This window comes from Spermophilus citellus, assembly GCF_964194105.1.
Source record: "Spermophilus citellus genome assembly, chromosome: 3".
In the NCBI taxonomy this organism is placed as follows: Eukaryota; Metazoa; Chordata; class Mammalia; order Rodentia; family Sciuridae; genus Spermophilus; species Spermophilus citellus.
The window spans coordinates 11,197,301-11,220,791 of record NC_138184.1 but is presented as its reverse complement, the minus strand read 5'-3'; the positions used below and the strand labels follow the sequence as shown (position 1 = coordinate 11,220,791).

Sequence of the window (23,491 nt, the reverse complement as noted above, 5' to 3'; positions counted from 1 at the left end):
CTGAATAAAACTGTGTCTCAGAATCAATGAAGTATCTGGGTTCTCTGGGTCTCCGACTCATCGGTTCTCCGTGGAAATTAGATCTGATGGTCCAGAAAGTTCTTCCAGACCCCCCAGTGCTGTGGGGAGGAGTTCTCTCAGGCCTTGGGCAGGGCTCGCTGTGTGTTTCCAAGGTAATCAGGAAACAAGCATCCCAGAGGCACTCGTCCACTTCCACTGGGTGTCGGAAGGGACCTGAGGTTATGGACAGATTTCCTTTTCTGCCTTTTGATCCCAGAGACCCTAGACTCTGAAGACCCTGGAGACCTCAATCACACTGTCACCCCTTAAAGTCCTACAGATAAAGGGAAATTTCAGTGAAAAATAAGCATGAGGGACCCCAACAATCCACCCCAACCACCTACTAAAAGCAAGATTAGTAAACACTCTCGACCACTGTCTGAGCTCATGTGTGCTGCTGTAACAAAATACCTGAGGTTGGGTAATTTAATAAAGATAGAAATTCATTTTCTCACAGTTCTGGAGACTGGGAAGTCCAAGACCAAGGTGTTGACAGGTTGGGTTGCCTGGTGGGGCTGCCCTCTGCTTCCAGGAAGGCACCTTGAACATTGGGCCCCCTGCAGAGGGGAGGAGCCTGGAGTCTTCACATGGCAGAAGGCAGAAAGGCAAGAGAGATGAACTGACCCATTGAACCCTTTCACGGGAGCATCTGATCCCGTTTATCGGGGCTCCATGTGACGTGACCAGCCCCTGTGGGCCCACCTCTTACCTTGGTTCCTTGGGGGATTGAGTTTCAACATGCGTTTGGAAGGGGACACACACCTTCCACCCGTAGCAGCCATCAAATGATTAGCTGCATGGCCATGGTGGGAAATTCTCAGAGGCGTGTTTGGGTCTCCATCTTCCCTTTCTCCCCCTCAGAACCCCTCCTCCTCCCTCCCTCTTGGTTAGGTGAGAACCCTGAGCAGCCCCCCAGCCCCCAGCCTCCCAGGAGCTTCCCAACCTCAGCTTCCTACCCCACCAAGAAATCCCCCTCAGAACAGGACTGGGGTGAGCCATTGCTTTGCAGGCTAATCCACCTTTATCCGTCCCGGAGGCCTTGGCATTCCTAAATCTAAGAACAGGAGTCTTTGTCTTGATCCAGACTTTTAGATGAGCAGCTAGACGGGATTTCCAGAGGGTAGCCGAGGAGCCGTGCCTGCGCCGGGTGGCCCAGTGCCGCATCCAGTCCCGACGTCAAGTCAAAACCAGGACCCCGTTGTGATTTCCACTTCTTCCTCTTCCTTGGGAGCTCAGTCAGGCCAAAGTGGACGGAGCGTGATTCTTAGATAAGACCCAGTGGCGTTATGGGTCCACGCCAGGCCCCTGGTGGTTGGTTAATTATCCTGTGAGGTTTTCGAAGTGAGGACATAGAAGTGTACCGAGTTCCTGGGGAACCACTAGTCAACACAAAAGCGGGGGCCTTGGCTGCATCCAGCCCTTCTCTGCAAACCAGAGCAGAGGTACCCACTGGAGAGCAGCTGGTCTCCTCCTGAGATCAGCTGGGGTGGGGGGGCACCCGTCTTCTCTTCTCCTTTTCCAGAAGGGAGACGGGGCTCTAGAGAACAAGCCCTGGCTGGCCTTCACCCCAGACTGACCGCCTCTCTGTTTCCTCCTTCTCCCTCCAGACTATGCAGAATTCATTTTCTTAGGACTCTTTATGTCCGAAATGTTTATAAAAATGTACGGGCTTGGCACGCGGCCTTACTTCCACTCCTCCTTCAACTGCTTCGACTGCGGGGTAAGTGCTCGGCTTCTGTGGGGCCACTGCATGCGCTCTTGTCTATAATGACCATACCTGGAGACCTTGGTCAGCCGGGAAGAGGGAAGGTCACCTCTGTGTGTGAAAGACTGAGATGGACGCAGAAGCAATCACACGAGCCCAGAACTCCCAGCCTCGGTCCACAAGGGGGAATTATAGACCGCCTTTGGAAAACAGATGGGTGACCCAGCGAGTCCTCCATGAAGGATTCACCTTAGAGGAACTCACACAGGTGCCTGGGAGACACCAACAAGAATGTCCCTGCAGCTGGGAACAAAATTAGGGTCTTTCAACCTGATCAGCTCTCTGCCACTGTAACAAAATGCCTTAGGCAGTTCACTTATGAAGAGCAAAGGTTTACGGTGGCCCACAGCTTCGGAGGCTCCAGTCCATGATCAGTTGACTCTGTGGCTTTGGGGCCTGGGGAGGCAGCTCATGGTGCCGGGAGCATGTGGTGGAGCAAGGCGATTCCCTCCATGGTCCAGAAGCTGAGGGGCAGGGGAGGGGTGAGGCAGGCCCCCAGTGACCTAAAGACTTTCATTAGGCCCCGCCTCTTAAAGGTCCCACCACCTCCCAGTGGCACCACCAGGCCTTGAACAGATGGGCCTTTGGAGGACCTTTAAGATCCCGACTGTAGCAGCGTTAGTGTCAAATAGTGGGTGTGCCTTCCCCAGGACGCCCCAAATCCTGCACCCAGTTCCAGTATTCTCAAGCAGCCTTAATAATTCTGAATCTAGTACTGATTTCTGCCCTATTATAGGAAACTATGGTGTTGGAGGAAAAAACAAAATATATACAAACAAAACTACCTACATAAATGACCCAAATGTTTTAGGAATAAAACAAATTTCTTTCTGTTAAAGAGAGAGAGAGAGAGAGAGAGAGAGAGAGAGAGTGAGTGTGTGTGTGTGTCTCGGGTTGAAGGTGTCTTAGGGGTAAAACACTTCTCCAGCGAGTGTGAGGACTTGAAAGGAAACAAAGAATGTCCAGAGTAGCTCTGTTCGTGACAAGCCTGGCCCCAAGTGTCTCTCTGCAGTCGAGTGGAGAAGTTAAACGGTCACATCACTCACAGACGGTCCCTGACTTATGGTGGTGTGACGGCAATGATTCAACTTACGATGGTTCGATTTATGATTTTCAACATCGGGACGATACAAAAGTGACACTCAGTAGAAACCACACTTCAAATTTTGATCTATTCTCCAGCTGGTGACAGTCAGGCCAGTGTGCTCTCACAAGGGTGGACAGCAGCAGCAACTGTAGCTCCAGGCAGCCCCATGATTACAAGAGGAAGCAACAGATACCCTACAGCTGCTGTGTTGCTAAGCTAGGGGTTCAAGAGGCTAGGTGTATTAAATTTCAGCTGGGCACAGTCGAGCAGACCTGTAATCTCAGCGATTTGGGAGGCTGAGGCAGGAGGATTGCAAGTTCAAGGCCAGCCTCAGCAACTAACAAAGTCCTACTCAAAATAAAAATATAAAAGGGCTGGGGATGTGGCTTGTGACTAAATGTCCCAGCTTAATCCTGGTACAAAAAAAAAAAAAAATGTGTTTTCTATGGCCCCAAGGAGCTACATTACCAGGTTGATCTTATGCGATAGGACTTTCACATCCATTCTTTAAAAGGAGGAGGAGGTGATTAGAGCGCAGGGTGATGGTGGTGACCCGGGGTCTTTGGCTTCCGGGTGCTGCCTGGTCCTACTAGTAGCAGTAGCGGGTGGGTGATTCGGGAGTCCTCAGGTCGGTGTGGCCTTTATTGTGGCGGTGCTGGGGACGGAAGCAGCCCCCTGCAGGCTGGGCCTGAGCCGCACCCCAGCCTTCCCACCTCCGATCCTCGTAAAAGGGGAAGAGAGGGCGGCCCGAGACCCCCAGCCCACTTGCCCTCGGGGTTCAGAGCTGGGTGTCTGCGAATCGGCCAGGGACCCCAGTGTCCCCGCGCTGAGCCCTCGTCCCGGCTTCCAGGTCATCATCGGGAGCATCTTTGAGGTCATCTGGGCCGTCATCAAACCCGGCACGTCATTTGGAATCAGCGTGTTGCGAGCTCTCAGGTTACTACGTATTTTCAAAGTCACCAAGTAAGTCTTGGGGACTCCAGGGGGCCTTCCTCCAGGGCCGGGCCAGGGTCGTGGCCGGCGCTGACCCCTCCCCGCCGTGGGCAGGTACTGGGCGTCGCTCCGGAACCTGGTGGTCTCCCTGCTCAACTCCATGAAGTCCATCATCAGCCTGCTGTTCCTGCTCTTCCTCTTCATCGTCGTCTTCGCCCTCCTGGGAATGCAGCTCTTCGGAGGCCAGTAAGTGCCCAGCGTCCCCGGCAAGTCCCTGGGGTCCCCGCCGCAGGGCGCTGCTGCCCTCTTTGCACCCCGACGCCCCCAGGCATCACCCAGGAGGTCGGGCTGTGGGTACCGCCCATCCCAGGAAGAGGGGGTGTTGCCTTGGAAACCAGACTCTGACCGAACCCTCTGGTGGCCGGGTGGGGCTCACGGGAAACTCGTGTTGTCCCCACAGGTTCAATTTCGATGAAGGGACGCCGCCCACCAACTTTGACACCTTTCCGGCAGCAATAATGACCGTGTTTCAGGTATGACCTTGGCGGGGCGGGGCGACACCTCTTAGTGTCGGATTGGGGCACTTGGACGGCCTCCGAGGGGGTTCCCCGGGACCCCCAGGCCTTTCCCCGTGGATTCTTTCTCTGGGAGGGACGGCGATTGTGTAGAGAGGGGATCCTTCCTTCCCTCTCCCACAGAGGCAGCCTCTAAATGAGGCCCAGACAGGGTTTGGAGAGGGCTGTGCCCTGCGGGGAAGTGCTGAGCCCTGGCACGGGTTTCTTGGCACCGGGCACCCGCAGGTGTCTCTAGCTGAGGTCCCACCTGGGGGCCTGCAGTACAGTGCAGGGGGCGGACCCCAGGGCCACGTCCTGCCTGCGAGCTGCACCTGGCTCCACATCGGTCCTGGACACCTGGCACCCCCACTCAGCTCCGCACACGGAGGGATCTGGGGGATGTTACAGCTGGTCTTGCGGGTTGCAGTGGTCACGCCCGTAATCCCAGCAGCTCAGGAGGCTGAGGCAGGAGGATTGAGAGTTCGATGCCAGCCTCAGCAGATTAGCGACACCCTGAGCGACTCAGCGAGACCCTGTCTCTATATGAAAAATAGAGAGAGGCTGGGATGTGGCTCCGAAGCTAAGCACCCCTAGGTTCAATGCCTGGTATAAAAAATGTGTGGCCACGTCTGCTGAGCCACAGAGCCTGGGCAGCGTCCATCTGTGTCTCCCAGTCCAGAGGCTGCGGGGCGTGGCCGGGGCGTGCTCCTGGCGAGGCTGTGACTTGCAGATGCCCCCCCCCCAGCTACCACCACTCATGGTAGCTGAGCCCAGGTCCCTCTTTCTCCTCTTGCGAGGGCTCATGACCCCACCCGGCCCCAGTGACACCCCCCAGTTCCTTCTGCCAGCACCACACGGGGACAGGGGCTTCCACAGAGGAACCCGGACGGACACAGTTCAGCTGGGGCGAATCCCCTTCCCACGAGGGAAGACCCTGGTGGCCGGGCGTGTGGCCCCGCCAGGCTCCTCGGTCCCGAAGCCGCGCGTGGGCCCTGGCACTCTCGGAGCCACGGAGCTGGTCTGCCAGCCGGGCGGGACAGTGGCCTCGGGGTCGTGGCCTCGCCCGCTGCTGAGGCCGCCTTTGCCCTCCGCCCTCCGGCTGCAGATCCTGACGGGCGAGGACTGGAACGAGGTCATGTACGACGGCATCAAGTCGCAGGGCGGCGTGCAGGGCGGCATGGTGTTCTCCATCTACTTCATCGTGCTCACGCTCTTCGGGAACTGTATCCTGGGGCGGGGCGGCGGGGCTGGAGGGCGGGGCTGGGAGGGTGGGGGAGGGTACGGGGGCGGGGCTGGAGGGCGGGGGAGGGTACGGGGGCGGGGCTGGGAGGGTGGGGGAGGGTACGGGGGCGGGGCTGGAGGGCGGGGCGGGGAGGGTGGGGGTACGGGGGCGGGGCTGGGGGCGGGGGCGGGGCGGGGCGGTGAGGTGAGGGAGGGTGAGGGAGGGTCAGGGTGCTGAGGGCGCAGGGTCGGGTGGGGGCGAGGTTGGACCAGGCGAGCCTGGTCCCCGTGCTGTCCCTCCACGGCCGCTTTCCCTGACTCGGCGGCAGACACCCTCCTGAATGTGTTCTTGGCCATCGCCGTGGACAACCTGGCCAACGCCCAGGAGCTCACCAAGGTCTGTGGGGACGTGTGTCTGGCAGAGGCACCACCTGTGGGCGGCAGAGCGGGAGGGACCTAGGGACCTGGTCACCAGGCGGGGAGAGCCAGCCTCCCGCTCCTCCCAGGGCGCTGAGCCTCCACCAGCCGGTTCCACAGCAGAGCACAGAGAGGCCCGCGGCCTGGAGGCTGCAGGAAGCAGATGGCCAGCGCCACCCGGGACCGGTGAAGGGACCAGGCAGGGCTCCCAAGGAAGGGGGCAGTGCCAGGCCCCGGGCACCATCACCGCCCAGGACAGTGGAGGAGCTGGACCTGAGGGAAAGGGGCTCCCGTAGATCCCATGGCCTTAGGGGACCCAGAGCCGTGGCCAGCACAGATGGTGGCCAGTAAGCAGCTCCCACCTCTCTCCCCCACTGGCCTCCTTCTGGACCTGCTAGTGGCCACTTGCAAGCCACCGTGGAGGCTGAGTGTATGGTAAACAGGTCAGCTAGCAAGTAGCCTGCACAGGACCCTGGAGCTCCACTGGGTCCCCCCGTGTGTGGGAGCTGGCAGGGGACACTCTCTGGACTTCCTTGTGAGGATAGCAGTGACCACGTGATGCTCGTGGAACCAGCTACTGTAGCCTCCCTCGAGTGGAGGAGGAAACTGAGGCTCAGGCAGGACCACTGGCCCCAGGGCAGGATCTCAGCAGCCACAGCCAAGAATCACACGACCCACATCAAGCGCTCTGCTAAGCTCCCGGCACACAGTGAGCCTTCAGGGAAGGCAGCCTCCCCTGGCTGGCGCGGGGAGGCTGGGACGTGAGCCTCCCCAGCACGTGCCGAAAATCAAAATACCAACGACCACAGAAAAGGCCCTTCTGTGCTGGGGGAGAGGTCCTGCTCCGAGTTGCGCACGGGAGAGGACACAGGGCACACACACGCCTGTCATCCCAGGTACTTGGGAGGCTGAGGCAGGAGGATCCTAAGTTTGAGGCCAGCCTCAGGAACTTAGCAAGGCCCTCTCTCAAAATAAAAAGGGGGTGTAGCTCAGGAGGAGGGCAGCGCCCCGGGTTCAACCCACAGCACATCCAGAGCAGGGAGGGTTGTGTCTACTTCACAGATGAAGAAACTGAGTCCCCGAGAGGTTACGTGACTTTGCCACACACTAGGACCTGAAAGAGCAGAGACGTGGCCCTTCAGATATCACAGAAGAGGAAATAGGGCCAGAGAGAAATGGGGGGTCGGGGGAAGAACCTCACACCAGTGCTGACTCATGGTTAAGTTACCCAGATAAAAATCGGTGACACATGCCCCTTAGGGCAACCTTGGACTCCTTGAAAGTCCAGTGAACCTCAGGTGGACCCAGGAAGGCCCCACTGCTTTCAGTAACACAGTTCATGTCCCTAGAATGACCCATGAGCAGGGCTTCCAAAAACAGTTGTACAGGTTGCACACTGCACAAGGAAACCAGAGCACAGGCGAGGCTGGAGTCCACCCTGCCTCTCCATGGGTGGGTGCATCAGCCCAGGAGAAGGAACCACAGAGGAGGACGGGTCCCACAGGTCCAAACTAGGCCTGAGGGGGAACAAAGCTCAGTGGCACGTGCAGGGTCTTCCTGCCGGGAGCCTCCCTCCGCCCAGGGCCTTCCCCAGGGCGTGAGGTGTTCAGGACACGGAACCAAACCAAACTGAGCAGACCCTGCCAACCCTCCATCTGTCAGCCCGGCTGGAGGGCGGGACGGTTTCCAGGCCCCACCTCTGACGGGGGAGGAGCGGAAGCCCTCACTGTCCCCAGCTCCCGGCCAGGAGCCCGGCCACCTGGAGCCGGTCCAGCCCTGAGCTCATCCCAGAGCCCCTGCTCAGGGGCCAGCATCCAGGAGAGGGGACGGGAGGCAGGGAGGCCTGAGCCTCCGCGGCCCCCCTTCCCTTCCGTTTCTCCATCAGGGGTTCCTGGGCACCCATGAGCGCGGTGCCCGCGGGGCCTCAGCATGTTCCCGCTGAAACCTCGGGAGGCAAGTTCTCTGAGCCCCACTTCGTCACTCATTCAGTGAGCACATATTGAGCACCTACTGTGAGCAAAGCCCTGGTCTAGAGCCAGGAACCCAGCCCTTTTGGAGAAGGGATTCCAGCTGGGGAGACCCACGAGAAACAGATCAGTGCACAGAGATGCGCGGCTTGTCCGATGGCGCGAAGCGCTAAGGGGAAAAGTGAAGTCGGAAAGTGAGCGAGAGTTGGGATTTTAGATAAGGAATGTGAGGCACAGAGAGGCTTAGAGATTCCCCCAAGGCACACAGCAATTAGTAGCAAAGCTGGGATTTGAACCCAGGCCACCAGGGATCTGGAACCCGTGCTGTTGGCCACTGTGTTTTGGCTGCTTGGACTTGAACTCACTCACCTGGGAGCTTGTTGGGAGCACAGGTTCCAAGGCCGAGACCTGGTTCTGTGGAAACTTCCAGGGCCTAGGGATCTAGTATTTTGGAGCAGTCGTCAGGTGCCCAGTTCCAAGGAAAGCTGGGCACGGAGCCAGGAGGGGGTCCTGCTCCGAGTTGTCCCGGTGCGTCCTGACCCCCGATTCCGAGGTGCTTGTTCCTTGCCTCAGATTCAGGGTGAAGGAGGCGCCGTCTGAGCCGCCTGCTGTCCTGAACAGTGGGTTTGTTTCTGGACGTGGGTTTTTCTCTTTCTTTGTTCGAGGGGGCCTGGGGGGGGCACCGAGGACTGAACTCCGGGGCCCTCGACCATTGAGCCACCTCCCCGGCCCTACTTCGTATTTTATTGAGAGACAGGGTCTCACTGAGTTGCTTAGCGCCTCACTTTTTGCTGAGGCTGGCTTGGAACTCACTATCCTCCTGCCTCAGCCTCCGGCCGCGGGGACCAGGGACGAGGGACCTGCACACCACAGCTGAGCCCCCTGTGACGGCTGAAGGGTGGAAAGTCCCAAAGCGCCCCTTCCTGTGTGTACTCCACAAGCCTGCGTCCTGCTCCTCTCTGACCTGGCCATCAGGCAGCCGGACAGTGGCCGCGACCCCGGCTCAGGGCAGTGGGGGCCCAAGCCCGCTTCTGGGGCTATTGGTGGTGCCCAGCGGAGCCTGGGAAAGCACTTTCCTGCACCGGGCACCGCTCGGTGTTCTGGGGACGTGGCCCAGAGTCGACGCGGCTTGGGGACAGGGGCCTGTGAGGCAGGAAAGAGAGCGAGTCCTTCCGCGGGCCGCCCCTGGCTGGGTCAGAACAGGCTTGGTGGCCGGGGGCCGCTGGGTGTGAAGCGGGTGGCCCTTGCTGTGGGGACCCCGGCTCTGCGTGGCCGACCCTCAGTCCAAGCCCCAGCCTGCTCTTCAGTGCTCGGACACCTCCCAGGGTGGGCCTGTGAGCGAGACCTGTGTCCTTCCAGGACGAACAAGAGGAGGAGGAAGCCGCCAACCAGAAGCTCGCGCTGCAGAAGGCCAAGGAGGTGGCGGAAGTGAGCCCCCTGTCGGCGGCCAACATGTCCATAGCTGTGTGAGTCGGGGGTGGGCCGTCCCTAACCACTGGGCGACTGGCCCCGCTCCCACCCGCTCCTCTCGCATGGGCTCTGCTGGTATTTAATGAGCACCGACCTCGGCCCAGAACTGCTGGGACTCAGGGGACGGCAGCGGCAAGGTTGGAAAGCCCCACTTGGGTAGCTCTCAAGTCAGCGGGGGCGATGACAAGATCACAGAACTAGAGAAAAAAAGATGGAGAGGGGAGGGCGGAAGTGCAGAGGGTGGTGCTGCTGGGGACTGCTGAGGATGGCCCCGGGGCCTGGCATGTGCGGGGGAGGATGCTCTCTGCCACTGAGTAGCACCCCCAGCCCAGAGCTGTGCTTTCAAAAGGCCTCCCCTGGATGGTGGCAAGACCTGAGGGAGGTGAGGAAGGAGCTGGGAGGAGGTGTGGGGGAAATGCATCCCAAGCAGAGGGACTGGTATATGCAAAGGCCCTGAGGCAGACTCCTGGTGTGTTCAGGGGATCTGAACTAGGCTGGTGTGCCTGGAACCCAGTGAGCAGAAAGGGGACTGTGGAGGGAGAGACGAGGGCAAGGAGGTGACGAGCAGGTCATGCAGGGCCTTGGGGGCCACGGGGAGGACTTGGGTTTTGCATCATTGGCAAAGGAGCAGAGGAGGGTCAGGACGTGACTCAAGTGCTCACAGGTGCCCTCTGGCCACTGTGGGGAAACGGACTGTGGAAGTGAGGGAGGGAGGTGGCCCAGCAGGCCAGGTTGAGGGCACCAGCCTGTCCTTGCAAAGGAGATGGGGACTGGCCCAAGATGGGGCCGAGGAGGTGTGGATGTAGCAGGATCCTGGACAGATTCTGAAGGTCCATGGAGCAGACAGTTCGCTGGGGTCGGGAACAAGGCAGTGAGGAACCAGAGACCTTGGATAAAGAAAGCGGAGGACACAGTGCTCTGAGCTGTGCCTTTGCGGGTGGGGTGGGGGACTCAGGGGGTCTCATGCTGCAGAGCGCTGCATTCTGGGACTACGGGGAGGGGGCAGCTTTTCCAAACTAAGAGGTGGTGGCTGCAGGAGGGTAGCCCAGGGAGGCGCATGCGGTAGGTGAGGTTAGGAACAGCCTGAGCACAGCGACGGTCCCTTTAACACCACCCATGTCCCGCAGCCCTGGGGAGGCTCCGAGGGCCCTGAATGGGACCCCAGCCCCCGCACTGCCCACCCTGGCTGCCCTGGTTCCTTTTTGTGACCCCATACTCCCATTCAGGCCACGTGGGCACTGGGGGCTGTGGAACGTGCACAGGCTCATGTCCACCGCCCTGGCCTCCGTGGCCATCTCCGAGGCCATTACGATGCTCAAAGCCACCCCAGAGGTTCCCGCGCTGCCGTTGGCGGCAGAGTAGAGAAGACAGTAGGGCCCTCGGCCAGGCTGACAGGCCCGCCTCGGGCCCAGGTGCCTGGGAGGTCACCCGGGACACCCGCTGGGCCGCCCCGTCGGGCCAGGCTGAGCGTGCCGACCCGGGTGGGCGCGGCCGCGCCAGGGGATCCACCGCGGGGCGCGGGGCGCGGGTCCTGGGGCGCCGACCGGCCTTGCCTTGCAGGAAGGAGCAGCAGAGGAACCAGAAGGCGGCGCGCTCGGTGTGGGAGCAGCGCACGAGCGAGATGCGCAAGCAGAACCTGCTGGCCAGCCGCGAGGCGCTCTACCCCGGCCTGGACCCCGATGAGCGCTGGAAGGCGTCCTACGCGCGCCACCTGCGGCCCGACGTGAAGACGCACCTGGACCGGCCGCTGGTGGTGGACCCGCAGGAGAACCGCAACAACAACACCAACAAGAGCCGCGCCGCCGAGCCCGCCGTCGAGCCGCGCCTGGGCCCGCCGCGCGCCGACGACCTGCTGCGCAAGCAGGCGCGCTACCACGAGCGCGAGCGCGCGCGCGACCCCGCCGGCCCCGACGCGCGCAGGCCCTGGGCGGGCGGCCAGGAGGAGCCGAGCCGCGAGGGCCCCTACGGCCGCGAGTCCGACCACCCGCCCCGCGAGGGAGGCCCGGAGCCGCCCGGCTTCTGGGAGGCCGAGGCCGAGCGGCCCAAGGCCGGGGACGCGCACCGCAGGCACGCGCACCGCCAGGCCGCGCCCAGGGACAGCCGCAGCGGGTCGCCGCGCACCGGCGCCGACGGGGAGCCGCGCAGGCACCGCGTGCACCGCAGGCCCGGGGACGAGGCGGCCGACGACAAGCCCGAGCGCCGGGCGCGCCACCGCGAGGGCAGCCGGCCCGCCCGCGGCGGAGAGGGCGAGGGCGAGGGCCCCGACGGGGGCGAGCGCAGGAGGCGACACCGGCACGGCCCTCCCGCCACCTACGACACGGACGCGCGGAGGGAAGACAAGGAGCGCCGGCACCGGCGGAGGAAGTAAGTGGGGTTCAGCCGCGTCCCAGCCCTGGTTCACAGAGGGGAGAGGACAGGGGCGAAGGGCAGCGCCCCACGGGCAGCCTGGAGCCCCGGGGACCGTCCACCTGGGCACATCAGGCAGCCCGGGGAGGACCGCACCCCGCAGGAGAGCTCTCGTCCAGCTCTCCCTGTGCTGCTGCTGGTGGCCCTAAGTGACCTCGCACCTGTCTTCCCACCTGGGAAACAGGCCCAGCGAGTGGAATCGGGCCATTGCCCGGGTTAAACGAGGTGAAGTCCACGGAGCCTGGAAGGGCCCCGGGCCTAGTAAGTGCTCAGTAAAATTAGACCTTTTCCCAGCTGGCCGAGTCTCGGCCTACCTGGTGTGTTCCAGGAACGTGGGAAGGCTCTTGGGGGCCCCAGAGTTGAAGGGGCAGCAGGGTACCAGAGGCTCTTGGGCATGTCCCCAGGCCAGGGCTAACCAGGTCCCTGACCATGTTCTCCTTCCTTAAGAGTACTCAAGGTGATTCTTCACAAAGGGGCCCAACAGCTTCAAGGGGGTGTGGACATTGTTCCATTATAAACCAGGGTCCCCTTAGTCCCCCCTTATGTGACCAGTAGGGCTCTGGGTTGATTGGCTTAGTCGTGTGGGTCAGTGATTCTGTTTTGTGGTATCCAAATGAGGCCGGCAGTTCTTAAACTTGACCCTGTGTGTGAAAGAGAGAGGGAGAGACTCTCCCGGGAATCTTGTTAAAACTCGGATTCTAATTCAGGACCTGGGCCTCCGGGGAGCCTGAGATTCTGCCTTTCTGAGCAGTGCCCAGGTGGGGGCAGCGCTGCCCGTCCAGAGACCACACTTGAGCGCAGGGATTCTGGGTACGCAGTGACATGGTTCTGGTGGCTGCGGGGACATGATTGCGCAGGCGCAGGCTGACGACTTGGGGTTTGTGGACACCTCAGAGCCCAGGAAGGGAGGTGCTAACGGTGTCGCGGTGTTCTAGACCCGGCCAAGTCCTGGTGAGGTTCCACAGCAGCAGAGGCCAGGCCTCCTGCACCGTCCAGGGGCTGCAGTCAGAAAAATGCGGTTCACACTAAAAACACGCAAAGAGTGTTTTCTGAGTTTGGTCAAAACCACGTTGGCTTAAAATGAAAGGTTCTGATGATTACAAGCCGGTTTTCCATTTGCATGAGAGAGGGTAGGGAGTCGCCAAGGAGAAAGGATAGCGTCTTCCTGGGTGGGACCTCACCTACTCCCCTTCCCCAGATGCCCACCGCGCCCCTCGGCCCTGGCGCCACTCGGTCTCCGTATTTCCTCAATGCCTTCCTAAAACCATCCTGTGGGTCCTTGTTCCTCCCGAGCTTTCCCCACTGGGCTGATGGAGCCTTTCACCATTTGCTAAGTGCCTACTGTATGCTAAGCTCACGCTGTGAATTCCCTCAAGTAATGACAGATGGGGGGCACATGGTGGGGGACATGGTGTCATCACAAAATGCCTGAGACTGGCCAGTTGTGCTCAAGAACAGGGAGCTATTGCCAGGAGGGGGGCGCACCCCTGTCATCCCGGCTACTCGGGAGGCTGAGGCAGGAGGATGGCAAGTTCAAGGCCAGCCTCAGCAACGTAGCAAGACCCTGTTTCAAACAAATAAAATACAAAGGACTGAGGGTGTGGCTGGGTGGCAAGGCGCCCCTGAGTTCAGTCCCCAGTGCTGCGGACACAAAGAAACTGTCAGCTGCTTCAGCAGCAGTAGGGAGCACCAGGAAGTGCTGCCTGTTATCCTCCACACTCTCATCAGCACACAGGGTGAGGGCCTGAGAGCCGCGGCCTGAGCTTCCCCACTCCAGTTCCCGGGTTTTGCAGAGGGAACTGGCTTTTCCCAGGAGCGGCCGGCCACCAGCCTAGGGGAGAGGATGGAGATCCAGCCCCCCCATCACCCAGGGCCTCGCCCCTCTCCAGAGACAGTAGCCCCCACCTCCACCAGGGCCTCAGTGGATCCCGTGGGAACCAGTCAGTCACCGCTAGGTCCCTTATTAATAGACACTGCAAATGCTGAGGCCAGCAGAGAAGCAAGTTAGTCAGTTGGCTGGTTTAAAAAAAAAAAAAAAGTCATAATGCTCACTGGAAATAAACGCTCAGGAAAGCATATTTTGCTTTTTTTTTTTTTGGTTCCAGGGATTGAACTCAGGGGCCCTCCACCACTGAACCACACCCCAGCCCTATTTTGTGTTTTATTGAGAGACAGGGTCTCACTGAGTTGCTTAGGGCCTCACTTTTGCTGAGGCTGGCTTTGAACTCGAGACCCTCCTGCCTCAGCCTCCTCAGCCTCCGGCATCATGGGTGCGAGCCACTGTGCCCAACCTTTCTTTTTCTTTTTCTTTTTTGACCTGAGGTCTCCGGGGTTGCCCAGGTTGGCCCCGCCCTCTGGACTCAAGCCATCCTCCTGCCTCAGCCTCCTGAGTAGCTGGGGCTGCAGCCCGGGCCACCATACCATATCTGGCTGATTCAAGCATTAGTAAGAGGGGGAAATCAAAGACGAGGCGTTAATCTAATTAATTTGCAGACATAAAATAATAAGCAGTTTCTGGTCTCTGTGGGGATGATGCCGCAGCCCCGAGGCCCGAGCCTCCCCTGATCCCTGCCTCATCCCTGAGGCCCTGTCCCAGCCGCTCCCTGAGGGCTTGGTCCCCGCGGAATGGTCAACGGAGGTCTGTCCCCTCACCTCCCCCCTCCCCTCATCTCTCGCCCCAGCACCTGCTCTTTCATGGTGTCCGGGCAGGGGCCCCCCAGGGCGGCCAAAGTGAGGAGGAGCTTGGCTGATTCCCAGTGAACTGCAATCCCTGTGACCCCAGGGCGCTGCCCAGCCTCCCCGACAGCTCCCCGCAGTCCTGTCCACCTGCACTGGTCGCCATGGCAACCCAGGCCCAGAGGACGCCCAGTCCCGATTTGTCCTGCCCTGAGCCCTGAAGCAGCCCCGTGCGCCCTCGGCGGCCTCCCCGCACCCCGCTCTGTGCACCCCAGTCGCCCATCGCCCCGTTTCCTTCGGCCAGCCCTGCCGTGGCCTGGGGGTCTGAGGACCGCCCCCCGGCAGCCTTCCTGCGCTCGCCACCACCCTGGCCACCGGTCCTCATCAGGGGTCATCGGGGGCCATCGGGGGTCAGCGAGGTGTACGTGGAGCGAGCTGAATGGGGGTTCCTGTTACCTCGCTCCCCAGATAATGGGGGCCAGCCCTGGATCTGGGGTCTGAGCGCGTCCGGGGCAGGAGCTCCGCAGCCCAGCAGTGCGAGCCGGGCCAGCGGGAGGGACGGCGCAGGCTGTTATGCAACAGCCTCCTGGGGCACAGGGCACAGAGGGCAGCCCGGGGAGGAGCGGGGAGGCCGGCCGCGGTCTCCTGCCTCCGAGATGCTGGAGCGAAGCCCCCCGAGGTGCAGGAGGCTCTGTGCCTGCGCCTGGTCACACACCCTGACCCACAGCCAGCGGGAACCCAGAGGAAGAAGGACAAAGCCAACTAAGGCCAGGGCCCTCGCCATTCCTCAATAATGTCACCTTGCAAGGAAGCACCCTGAGGGTCCTCGCGGCCCCGGCCTCCTGTCCTGTGAGTGTTTTGCTCTGTTTTTGGTGCTGGGCTCTTCACCCAGGGCGCTCTACCCCCGAGTCACACCCCAGCCCTTTTTAATTTAGAGATAGGGTCTCACTAAGTTGCTGAGGCTGGCCTCAAATTTGCAATCCTCCTGCCTCAGCCTCCAGTGTTGCTGGAATTACAGGCACATGCCACCGCACGTGGCTTGTGTGACTTTTTTTATACAACCTCTTTAGATGGTGACCGAAGGATGGGCTCCTTTTCAAGTTGTGACTTAACTAGGTCTTCTTGGGGGCAGGAAGATCTTTCATTAAAAATCTAGACAGGGCTGGGGATGTGGCTCAAGCGGTAGCGCGCTTGCCTGGCATGCGTGCGGCCCGGGTTCGATCCTCAGCACCACATACCAACAAAGATGTTGTGTCCGCCGAGAACTAAAAAATAAATATTAAAAAAAATTTTTTTTAAAAATCTAGACAGTTGGGGGCTAGGAATAGTTCAGTTGGTACAGTGCCTGCCTTGCGTACACAAGGTTCAACCCCCAGCTCTGCCCATCCCCCAGAAAAAGAAAAGAAAAGAAAGATGGCTTTTATTAAAAAAAAAAAAAAAATCTAGACGGTGGCCTCCGCCATATGGAGCGGTTCTGCGGCGGTGGATTCAACCAGGCGCAGGTCAGAAATCGCGGGGGTGAAACCGTGTCCACACTGAGGGGGGACAGTTTTCTGAATCCCCTGAGCAACACTGTGTGCCCAGCGCCACGTTAGGAGTCCCCGGTGTCTGGAAGTGGTGGACCGTCTTCAGGAGATCCCACAGATTCTGTGCCAGTGCTTCTTTATGTGGGGGATTGAGCATCTGGGGGTCTTGGTCCACGGGGCCCTGGGGCCTCCCCTGTGGAGGCCAAGGGAGGCTCACATGGTACTCAACCAGAAGGTCTCACCGGCCAGACTCCCAGCCTACATTGGCTTCTCAGGACGCACCTGTGGGCGCCGTGACAGGCGGGGAAGCCCTGGTTTAGAATTCACTTCCCGTCACCCACACTCGGGGACGATGCCCGGAGGGCAGAGGCGGATGGTCTCTGAGGCCACGCACCACCCGTGGCCTCCCTGACTGGCCAGCACATGGCCATCACCTGTGTCCCCGGGTCTCCCCCTTCCCTTCCCTTACGAGAGGATTTGCCGTGGGTCTGGGCTCATGCCAGTCTCCTCTCGAGATCCTCCATGGCATCTGCAAAGAGCCTTTGTCCAAAAGAGGTCACTCTGGCGGGCCCGGGGGACCTGTCTTGGCAAGAGGGAGGAGGGAGGAGGGCGGCCTGGGCCTGGGCGGGCCCACACCCAGCAGGACAAATCCTGCCCTGGCCCAAGGCCTAGCAGCACCCCACAGTGTCCCGTGGCCACCTCTCGTCCTCATGGGACTCCCAGGACACCACTCTGCGTTACGGATGAGAAACAGACTGAGGGACTCTCCGGGGTCACGTAGCGAGTAACCGTTGGGATCACCACTTCAGTCTCCAGGACATGGGGACGGTCCCACTGCCGTGGAACCAAAAGGGATAAAAACATAACCTGAGAGAACTCAGGCTCAGAGAGGTTAGTCAGGCTGCCGGGGTCACACAGCTCCTTGACTTCCCTCCCAAGTGTCCATGCGACCCACGTGACGGAGGGTGAGGGCCTTCCCCGCGGGGACTACAGAGGGACTGCCTGGCTTCCCCTTCCAGGAGGTGTGGGTACAGACAGCCGGTATCTACTCCCACCTGGGATCGGGCGCAGAGCCTCTGCTGACTAGCTCCAGGCTAGCTCCACGCTGGCTCTGCCACAGCTGGCTGTGTGGCCTGGGGCAGGGCCCCGTCTGTCTCTGATCCCCTTCTCATCTATAGAGTGAGAACGCGGTGAATCTCCCCTGGCCTGTGGCTAAGCCGCCATGGAATGGCCTGATTTGGTTGGTTGGTTGGTTGGTTTGGTTTGGTTGGTTGGATTTAGTTGGTTGGATTGGGTTGGTTGGTTGATTGGTTTGGGTTGGTTGGTTTGGTTGAGTTGGTGTAGTTGGTTTGATTTGGTTGTGTTGGTTGAGTTGGGTTGATTGGTTTGGTTTGGCTGGTTGAGTGGGTTGTGTTGGTTGGTTTGGTTAATTGGGTTGGGTGGGTTGGGTTGGGTTGGTTGATTTAGTTTGGTTGGTTTGGTTGATTTGGTAGGGTTGGTTTAGTTGGGTCGGTTGCATTGGTTGCATTGATTTGGTGGGTTTGGTTGGTTTGGTTAATTTGGTTGGATTGATTGGTTGGTTAGCTTGGTTGGTTGGGTTGGGTTGTTTTGGTTGGGTTAGGGTGGTTGGCTTGGTTTGGTTGGTTTGGTTAATTTGGTGGGATTGATTTGTTGGGTTAGATTGGTTGGTTTGGTTAATTGAGTTGGGTTGATTTGTTGGCTTGGTTGGGTTGGGTTGATTTGGTTGGTTGATTTGGTTTGGTTGATTGGGTTGGGTTGGTTGGCTTGGTTTGGTTGGGTTAGTTGGTTGGGTTGGTTGGTTGGGCTGGGTTGATTTGGTTGGGTTAGGTTGGTTGGTTTGGATAGTTGGATTGGCTTGGTTTGGTTGAATTGGTTGGTTGGTTTGGTTGAATTGGTTGGGTTGACTTGGTTAGGCTGGTGGGGCAGTGGGTTTGGTTGGGTTGGGTTGGTTGGGTTGGGTTGACTTGGTTGGGTTAGGTTGGTTGTTTTAGTTGGTTTGGTTAGTTGGGTTGGGTTGACTTGGTTGGGTTAGGTTGATTGGTTGGTTGGGTTAGTTGGGTTGGGTTGACTTGGTTTGGGTTAGTTTTCTTGGTTTGGTTGGTTGGTTCGGGTTGACTTGGTTGGGTTAGTTTGGTTGGTTGGGTTGGGTTGATGTGGTTGGGCTGGTGGAGTAGTGTGATCGGTTGGGTTGGGTTTGTTTGGTTAGTTGGTTTGGTTAGTTGGGTTGGGTTGATTTGGTTGGCTTGGTTGGTTGGATTGGGTTGACTTGGTTGGGTTAGGTTGGTTAGTTTGGTTGATTGGGTTAGTTGGGTTGGGTTGACTTGGTGGGGCAGTGGGATTTGTTGAGTTGGTTGGGTTGGTTAGTTGGTTTGGGTTGATTTGGTTGGGTTAGGTTGGTTGGTTGAGTTAATTGGGTTGACTTGGTTGGGTTGACATGGTTGGACTGGTGGGGCGGTGGGGTTGGTTGGGTTTGGTTGGTTTGGTTGGTTGGTTGGTTTGGTTGGTTTGGTGGTTGGTTAGGTTGGTTGGGTTAGTTGGGTTGGGTTGACGTGGTTGGGCTGCTGCAGCGGTGGGACTGGTGGGTTGGCTTGGTTTGTCGGTTTGGCTATGGCTCTGGGGTGACCCCAGGCGGGTGTGTGCTAGGCAAGCGCCCTGCCACTGAGCCACCCCAGGCCGTCCCTTGCCGGGTCTTGGGCAGGCGCCACCCTGTCCCCGCCGTCCTGACTCTGCTGTGGTTCTTTTCCGCTGACCTGCCTTCCTCAGAGAGAACCAGGGCGCCGGGGTCCCTGTGTCCGGCCCCAACCTGTCCACCACGCGTCCAATCCAGCAGGACCTGGGCCGCCAGGACGCGCCGCTGGCCGAGGACATGGACAACCTGAAGAACAACAAGCTGGCCACTGCGGAGCCGGCCAGTCCCCACGACAGCCTGGGCCCCGCCGGCGCGCCCCAGAGCCCCGCCAAGATGGGGAACAGCACAGTCCCTGGCCCCATGCCCGCCCCAGCTGCCAACCCGCACAGCAGCGCCGGCCGCCGGGTGCCCAATGACCCAGGGCCCCCGTCGCACCCCGGCGCCCCCAAGGCCCCCGAGAACAGCCTCATCGTCACCAACCCCAGCAGTGGCCAGGACGCCTCGGCCAGGACCGGGAGGCCCGAGCACACGGCGGTGGACATCCCGCCCCCAGGGCCGCCCCTCAACCACACGGTCGTCCAAGGTGAGCGGCCGCGGGGACCTCGGGGACCTCGGGGACCTCGGGGACCTCGGGGATGTCGGACAGGCGCTGCTTCGGCCCAAGGAGCGTCAATGTCTCAGATATTAGATCCAGATGTCACCATTTCGACCCGCGAACCGTGTTTTCTGAACCGTTAACGAGACGCTCTGCCTTCTTCTCACCCTGGGTCCTGGACGCCCAGTGTCCCCCACGCCCCAGCCTGTCCCCATCTAGTCTGGCCACGTGCCCTGTGCCCAGTAGCCACACAGCGTGGAAAGGGGTGCCGTGGCCTGAGCCCATGTCCCCCTAAGTGGGGCCGTTAGCACCCCTGGGTGCCCCCAGCCTCGGCATGAAGGTCAGGCGGGACAGGGACAGGGCTGACCAAAGCCCCCGAGGAGCCCAGCAGACTCGGCCACAGAGTGGCTGGAAACAGGCTTTCTGGGGCCAGGCGGTTGAGGTGTCCCCTCAAGGCTGTGTGACCTGAGGCAAGTCACTGCACTTCTCTGTGCCCCCGTTTCCCTGTCAGTCAGTGGGGATCATGAAGTTCCCCCCACAAGGGTCAGTGAGGATGCGGCGACATGCCCTGCCCCTGGGGTGGGCGGGAGCTTCCTGGCCCCGGGTGTGGACGGGAGCCCAGAGATTCCTGGGAAACCACGGAGGGAGCCCCGGTTCTTGTCCCAACAGTGAACAAAAACGCCAACCCCGACCCACTGCCGAGGAAGGAGGAGGAGAAGAAGGAGGAGGAGGAGGAGCCCGGGGAGGACGGGCCCAAGCCCATGCCCCCCTACAGCTCCATGTTCATCCTGTCCACCACCAACCCGTGAGTAGGCCCGGGGCCCCCGGGAGGGGACGAGGGCCCCGGAGCAGAGGGGGAGCCACCCCCCAACACCACCATCAGCCCGGAGTGGCCCGTCCTGAAGTCGTATGAGATGGACGTTGTCATAGCGCATCCCGAGCTGACCCAGGAAGGTGCCCTCGGCCATCAGGGCTCTGATCAGGCTGCGATTCAGAGCTTCAGTCACCACCTCTTTGGAGACCCCACCGTGTCCCACTCCGCCATTGGCGACCCTCTGGTCTTCGTAGTCCAGGCCACGTTCCAGATGAGAGCCCCAGTCCCACAGCTGATTCTAGGGAGGGAGGGAGGGAGGGAGGGAAAGAAAGACATCTCTGTGACCCATCGGTCCTCAAAACCCTTCATCCCCCTTTCTTCAGCCCAGTGTGGGGACCAAGACTTCCAGAGTCGTTAGGAGCCACAGTGTTGTAGGGGCAGACGAGGCCAGGCACCGAAGACGGCAGGAAACAGTTGTATGTGGCTGCAGCCAGGCTCAGAGGGCACAGCTTTTGCTGTAATCAATCAATCCCCTGAACCCCAAGTTCAGGGAGTTTCAGAGTTTTCTACCCAGCATGTCAGGGGAGGGGCCCAGAAGTTCACAGTCTGCAGAAGTTCACAGAAAAGCAGCTTTTTCTTTCTCTGTTCTGGGCAAGTTAACTCTTCAAGGACAACACCTGAGAAGGGGAGAGCTTCTTCTCCCCTTTCTTTCCTCCCCCTGCCAGCTGTCACCATGGAGCCCGTTTGTAACTTATCTTAAAAATGTAGACATCTCTGTGAAGCCCAGCTCAAGGCCAGAGGCCTTGTTTGTACATTTCTTCAAAGTACTATACTGGATACCTTTGTGAAAAACTATTAAGGGGGTGTCCAGCACCTGGAGTGCTGGTATCTTCCTGGCCAGTGGCCAAGAAAACAGGGCGACAGGAAAATAGGAAGTTTATCTCCATTGGACTCTTTCTGCCAGTCCTAAAATCAGCCATGGGGAAGAGGGCTTTCTGTGGAGGGAGGGGCCCACTTCAACAGGGTAAACAGGACATGTCTGTGGCTCCCCTTGGGAGGTCTCCCCTGCCTTCTTGGGGTCCTAGGACCCAGAGAGGGCCCTAGGTAAAGGATGGCTTGGTAGGTGTGGCCCTTAGAAGTTAGGGATTTCGAACGGTGCTATGGTAGAAGGCCTGCGATCCTGAGCTCTGAGTGGACCTCTGCACACCATCTGTCCCCAACAGCCTTCGCCGCCTGTGCCATTACATCCTCAACCTGCGCTACTTCGAGATGTGCATCCTCATGGTCATCGCCATGAGCAGCATCGCCCTGGCCGCTGAGGACCCAGTGCAGCCCAACGCGCCCCGCAACAATGTGAGACCCGCCTCACCGTCCCCTTCCTCCTGTAGCCCCAGACTCGGGGCCGGGTGGGGCTTGACTGGGGACAGCCTCGGGCACAGCCGTGTCTGCAGGGAGGGGAGGCACATCTCTGAGGGCAAGACATCCCTGGAGGGGACCACCCGGCTGGGTCCCCTGGTGGGGGTGGCGGGGACAGGACAGGATCATGCTCTGCCTGGAATGGAGGGGGCCAGGGGCTGAGCCGGGGTGACTTAGAGGTGCCTTCTCAAAAGCCAGCTCTCCCCGTGGAGTCTCCCACGAGGACATGAAGCTTTGGAGGAAGGATGGGCTGGGAGGAGCCCGAGGGTGAGGCCGGGAGAGGAGAGGCCAAGGGGAGGCCGGGGCAGAAACAGCCCAAACTTTTACTTTTGGAGAACAGAACCCTCCAGGGTCCAGGGTCTGCTAAGCCCCGTCCACCCGGCCCCTGGCTGTGTGTGTGCCCAACCCCGGGCCCAGCTGCCTGAGCTGCCCAAGTTGGACATCCGTTGGACGGACGGGCGGGCAGTCGGTCGGTTGTCCAGTCTGTCTGTCCTCCAGTCTGTCTGTCCTCATAGTCTTTGGAGATGCTGGAGACTGGACTTAGGGCATTCGGCCTGGGCCCAGCCCCAGCCCCACGCTGTCTTTATTTAGAGACAGGGTCTCACTGAGTTGCTTAGGGCCTCACCGTTGCTGAGGCTGCCTTTGAACTCCCGATCCTCCTGCCTCAGCCTCCCCAGCCGCTGGGATGACAGGTGCGGCCAGGGTGCCGGCCACCGCCTGGCCACCGTGACTTATCTAATCCCGGCCAAGCCCTCTCCAGGTGACCCCAACTGATGAAGGAGGGGTCAGACCCAGAGAGTGGGAGACAAAGAGGGAGCAAGTGACCATCCTGGGTCACCCTGGAGATCTGCCAGTCAGAAGTGAGCCCTGGCCCTGGTGGAGAGGGGCAGCGGCTCACCTCATGGGTGGGGCACCTCCTGGGGCCCTGGCCTGTCCCCTCAGCTCCCTGCCCAGACCCACAGTCGCCCTCCTCACCCGCCAGTGGAGGCTGGGGCTCATGCTAAGTAGGTTAGTGCCCAGGGCGCGGCTCGGAGGCCTCGCTGGCTTTCCCTGCCCCCCAGCCTGGCGCCCCGAGGCCCGCGGGCGGAGGGAGGGAAATCAGAAGGCAGCGGAGGCTGTGCTGGGTCCTGGCCGGACCGGCAGCCCTCCAGGTTCCCTCCTGCTCCTAGTTCCCGGGCCTCCCAGCTGGCAGGGCAGGTGACGCAGGGGCTGCAGAGAGCCTGCTGGGGCCCCGGGCCAGCACCCCGCCCAGCCCGCAGCGGGAGTTCGGGTCCTCAGAGGCCCACGGTGACCCCGTGCGCCCTGCGTGGCCAGGAGGGCCGAGGGCGCAGGACGCAGCTCCGCAGGGTGGGCGGGGCCAGGATTCCTGCTGCCCCTGGCGGCGCCCAGGACCCTCGCCCCACGGTGGGGACCGCCCAGCTCAGCAGAGCCAGAGAATCCCCGACGCGGAGGTGACCACAGCCCGGTCCCTCGCGCCCGCACCCTGGTGGCAGCCACACCCGGGACATGATATCAGAGCCGCTCCTGCAGGCCCGACCCCAGCTGCTCGGGCACCCACTCAGCAAGCACCCTTGAGCGCCTGCTGTATGCCTGGCCCTGCACTAGGAGCTGCAGCAGCCACATGGGGACTATCTCTGCAGGACTGAAGTGGGGGACAACGGGATGATTGATACTATAACAGACAGCTCCCTGGGAAAGGATGAGGGGTGCGGGGACAGGATTCCAAGGCCGGGAGGTGGCATTGTAGACAGGTAGCCGCCGAAAGCCTCGCCGGGAAAGCCATTCCCAGCCAAGCATGGAGGAGGGGGACCCCACAGGATGCAGGGAAGGGCGTTTCAGGCAGAGGGAACAGCCTGTGCAAGTGCCCTGGGGTGGGATCCAGGAGGCAGGAGGCCAGGAGCAAGGGAAGGGTGGAAGCAGGGCACCGTGTCCCT

The 23,491-nt window shown here is 60.4% G+C and overlaps 1 protein-coding gene across 5 annotated transcripts in view; it reads left to right on the top strand.

The window, feature by feature from the left end:
- Positions 1–23,491, top strand: part of CACNA1A (calcium voltage-gated channel subunit alpha1 A) — a 232,268-nt gene that overhangs the window by 157,982 nt on the left and 50,795 nt on the right. For all 5 annotated transcript variants that reach the window (XM_081284893.1, XM_081284894.1, XM_081284891.1 and 2 more), the window contains 11 exons: positions 1,668–1,780; positions 3,763–3,875; positions 3,960–4,091; positions 4,306–4,378; positions 5,505–5,622; positions 5,950–6,017; positions 9,364–9,470; positions 11,035–11,838; positions 18,867–19,315; positions 19,997–20,132; positions 21,365–21,494. In XM_081284893.1, the coding sequence (XP_081141019.1) occupies positions 1,668–1,780; positions 3,763–3,875; positions 3,960–4,091; positions 4,306–4,378; positions 5,505–5,622; positions 5,950–6,017; positions 9,364–9,470; positions 11,035–11,838; positions 18,867–19,315; positions 19,997–20,132; positions 21,365–21,494 (2,243 nt within the window). The remainder of the gene's footprint in view (positions 1–1,667; positions 1,781–3,762; positions 3,876–3,959; positions 4,092–4,305; positions 4,379–5,504; positions 5,623–5,949; positions 6,018–9,363; positions 9,471–11,034; positions 11,839–18,866; positions 19,316–19,996; positions 20,133–21,364; positions 21,495–23,491) is intronic.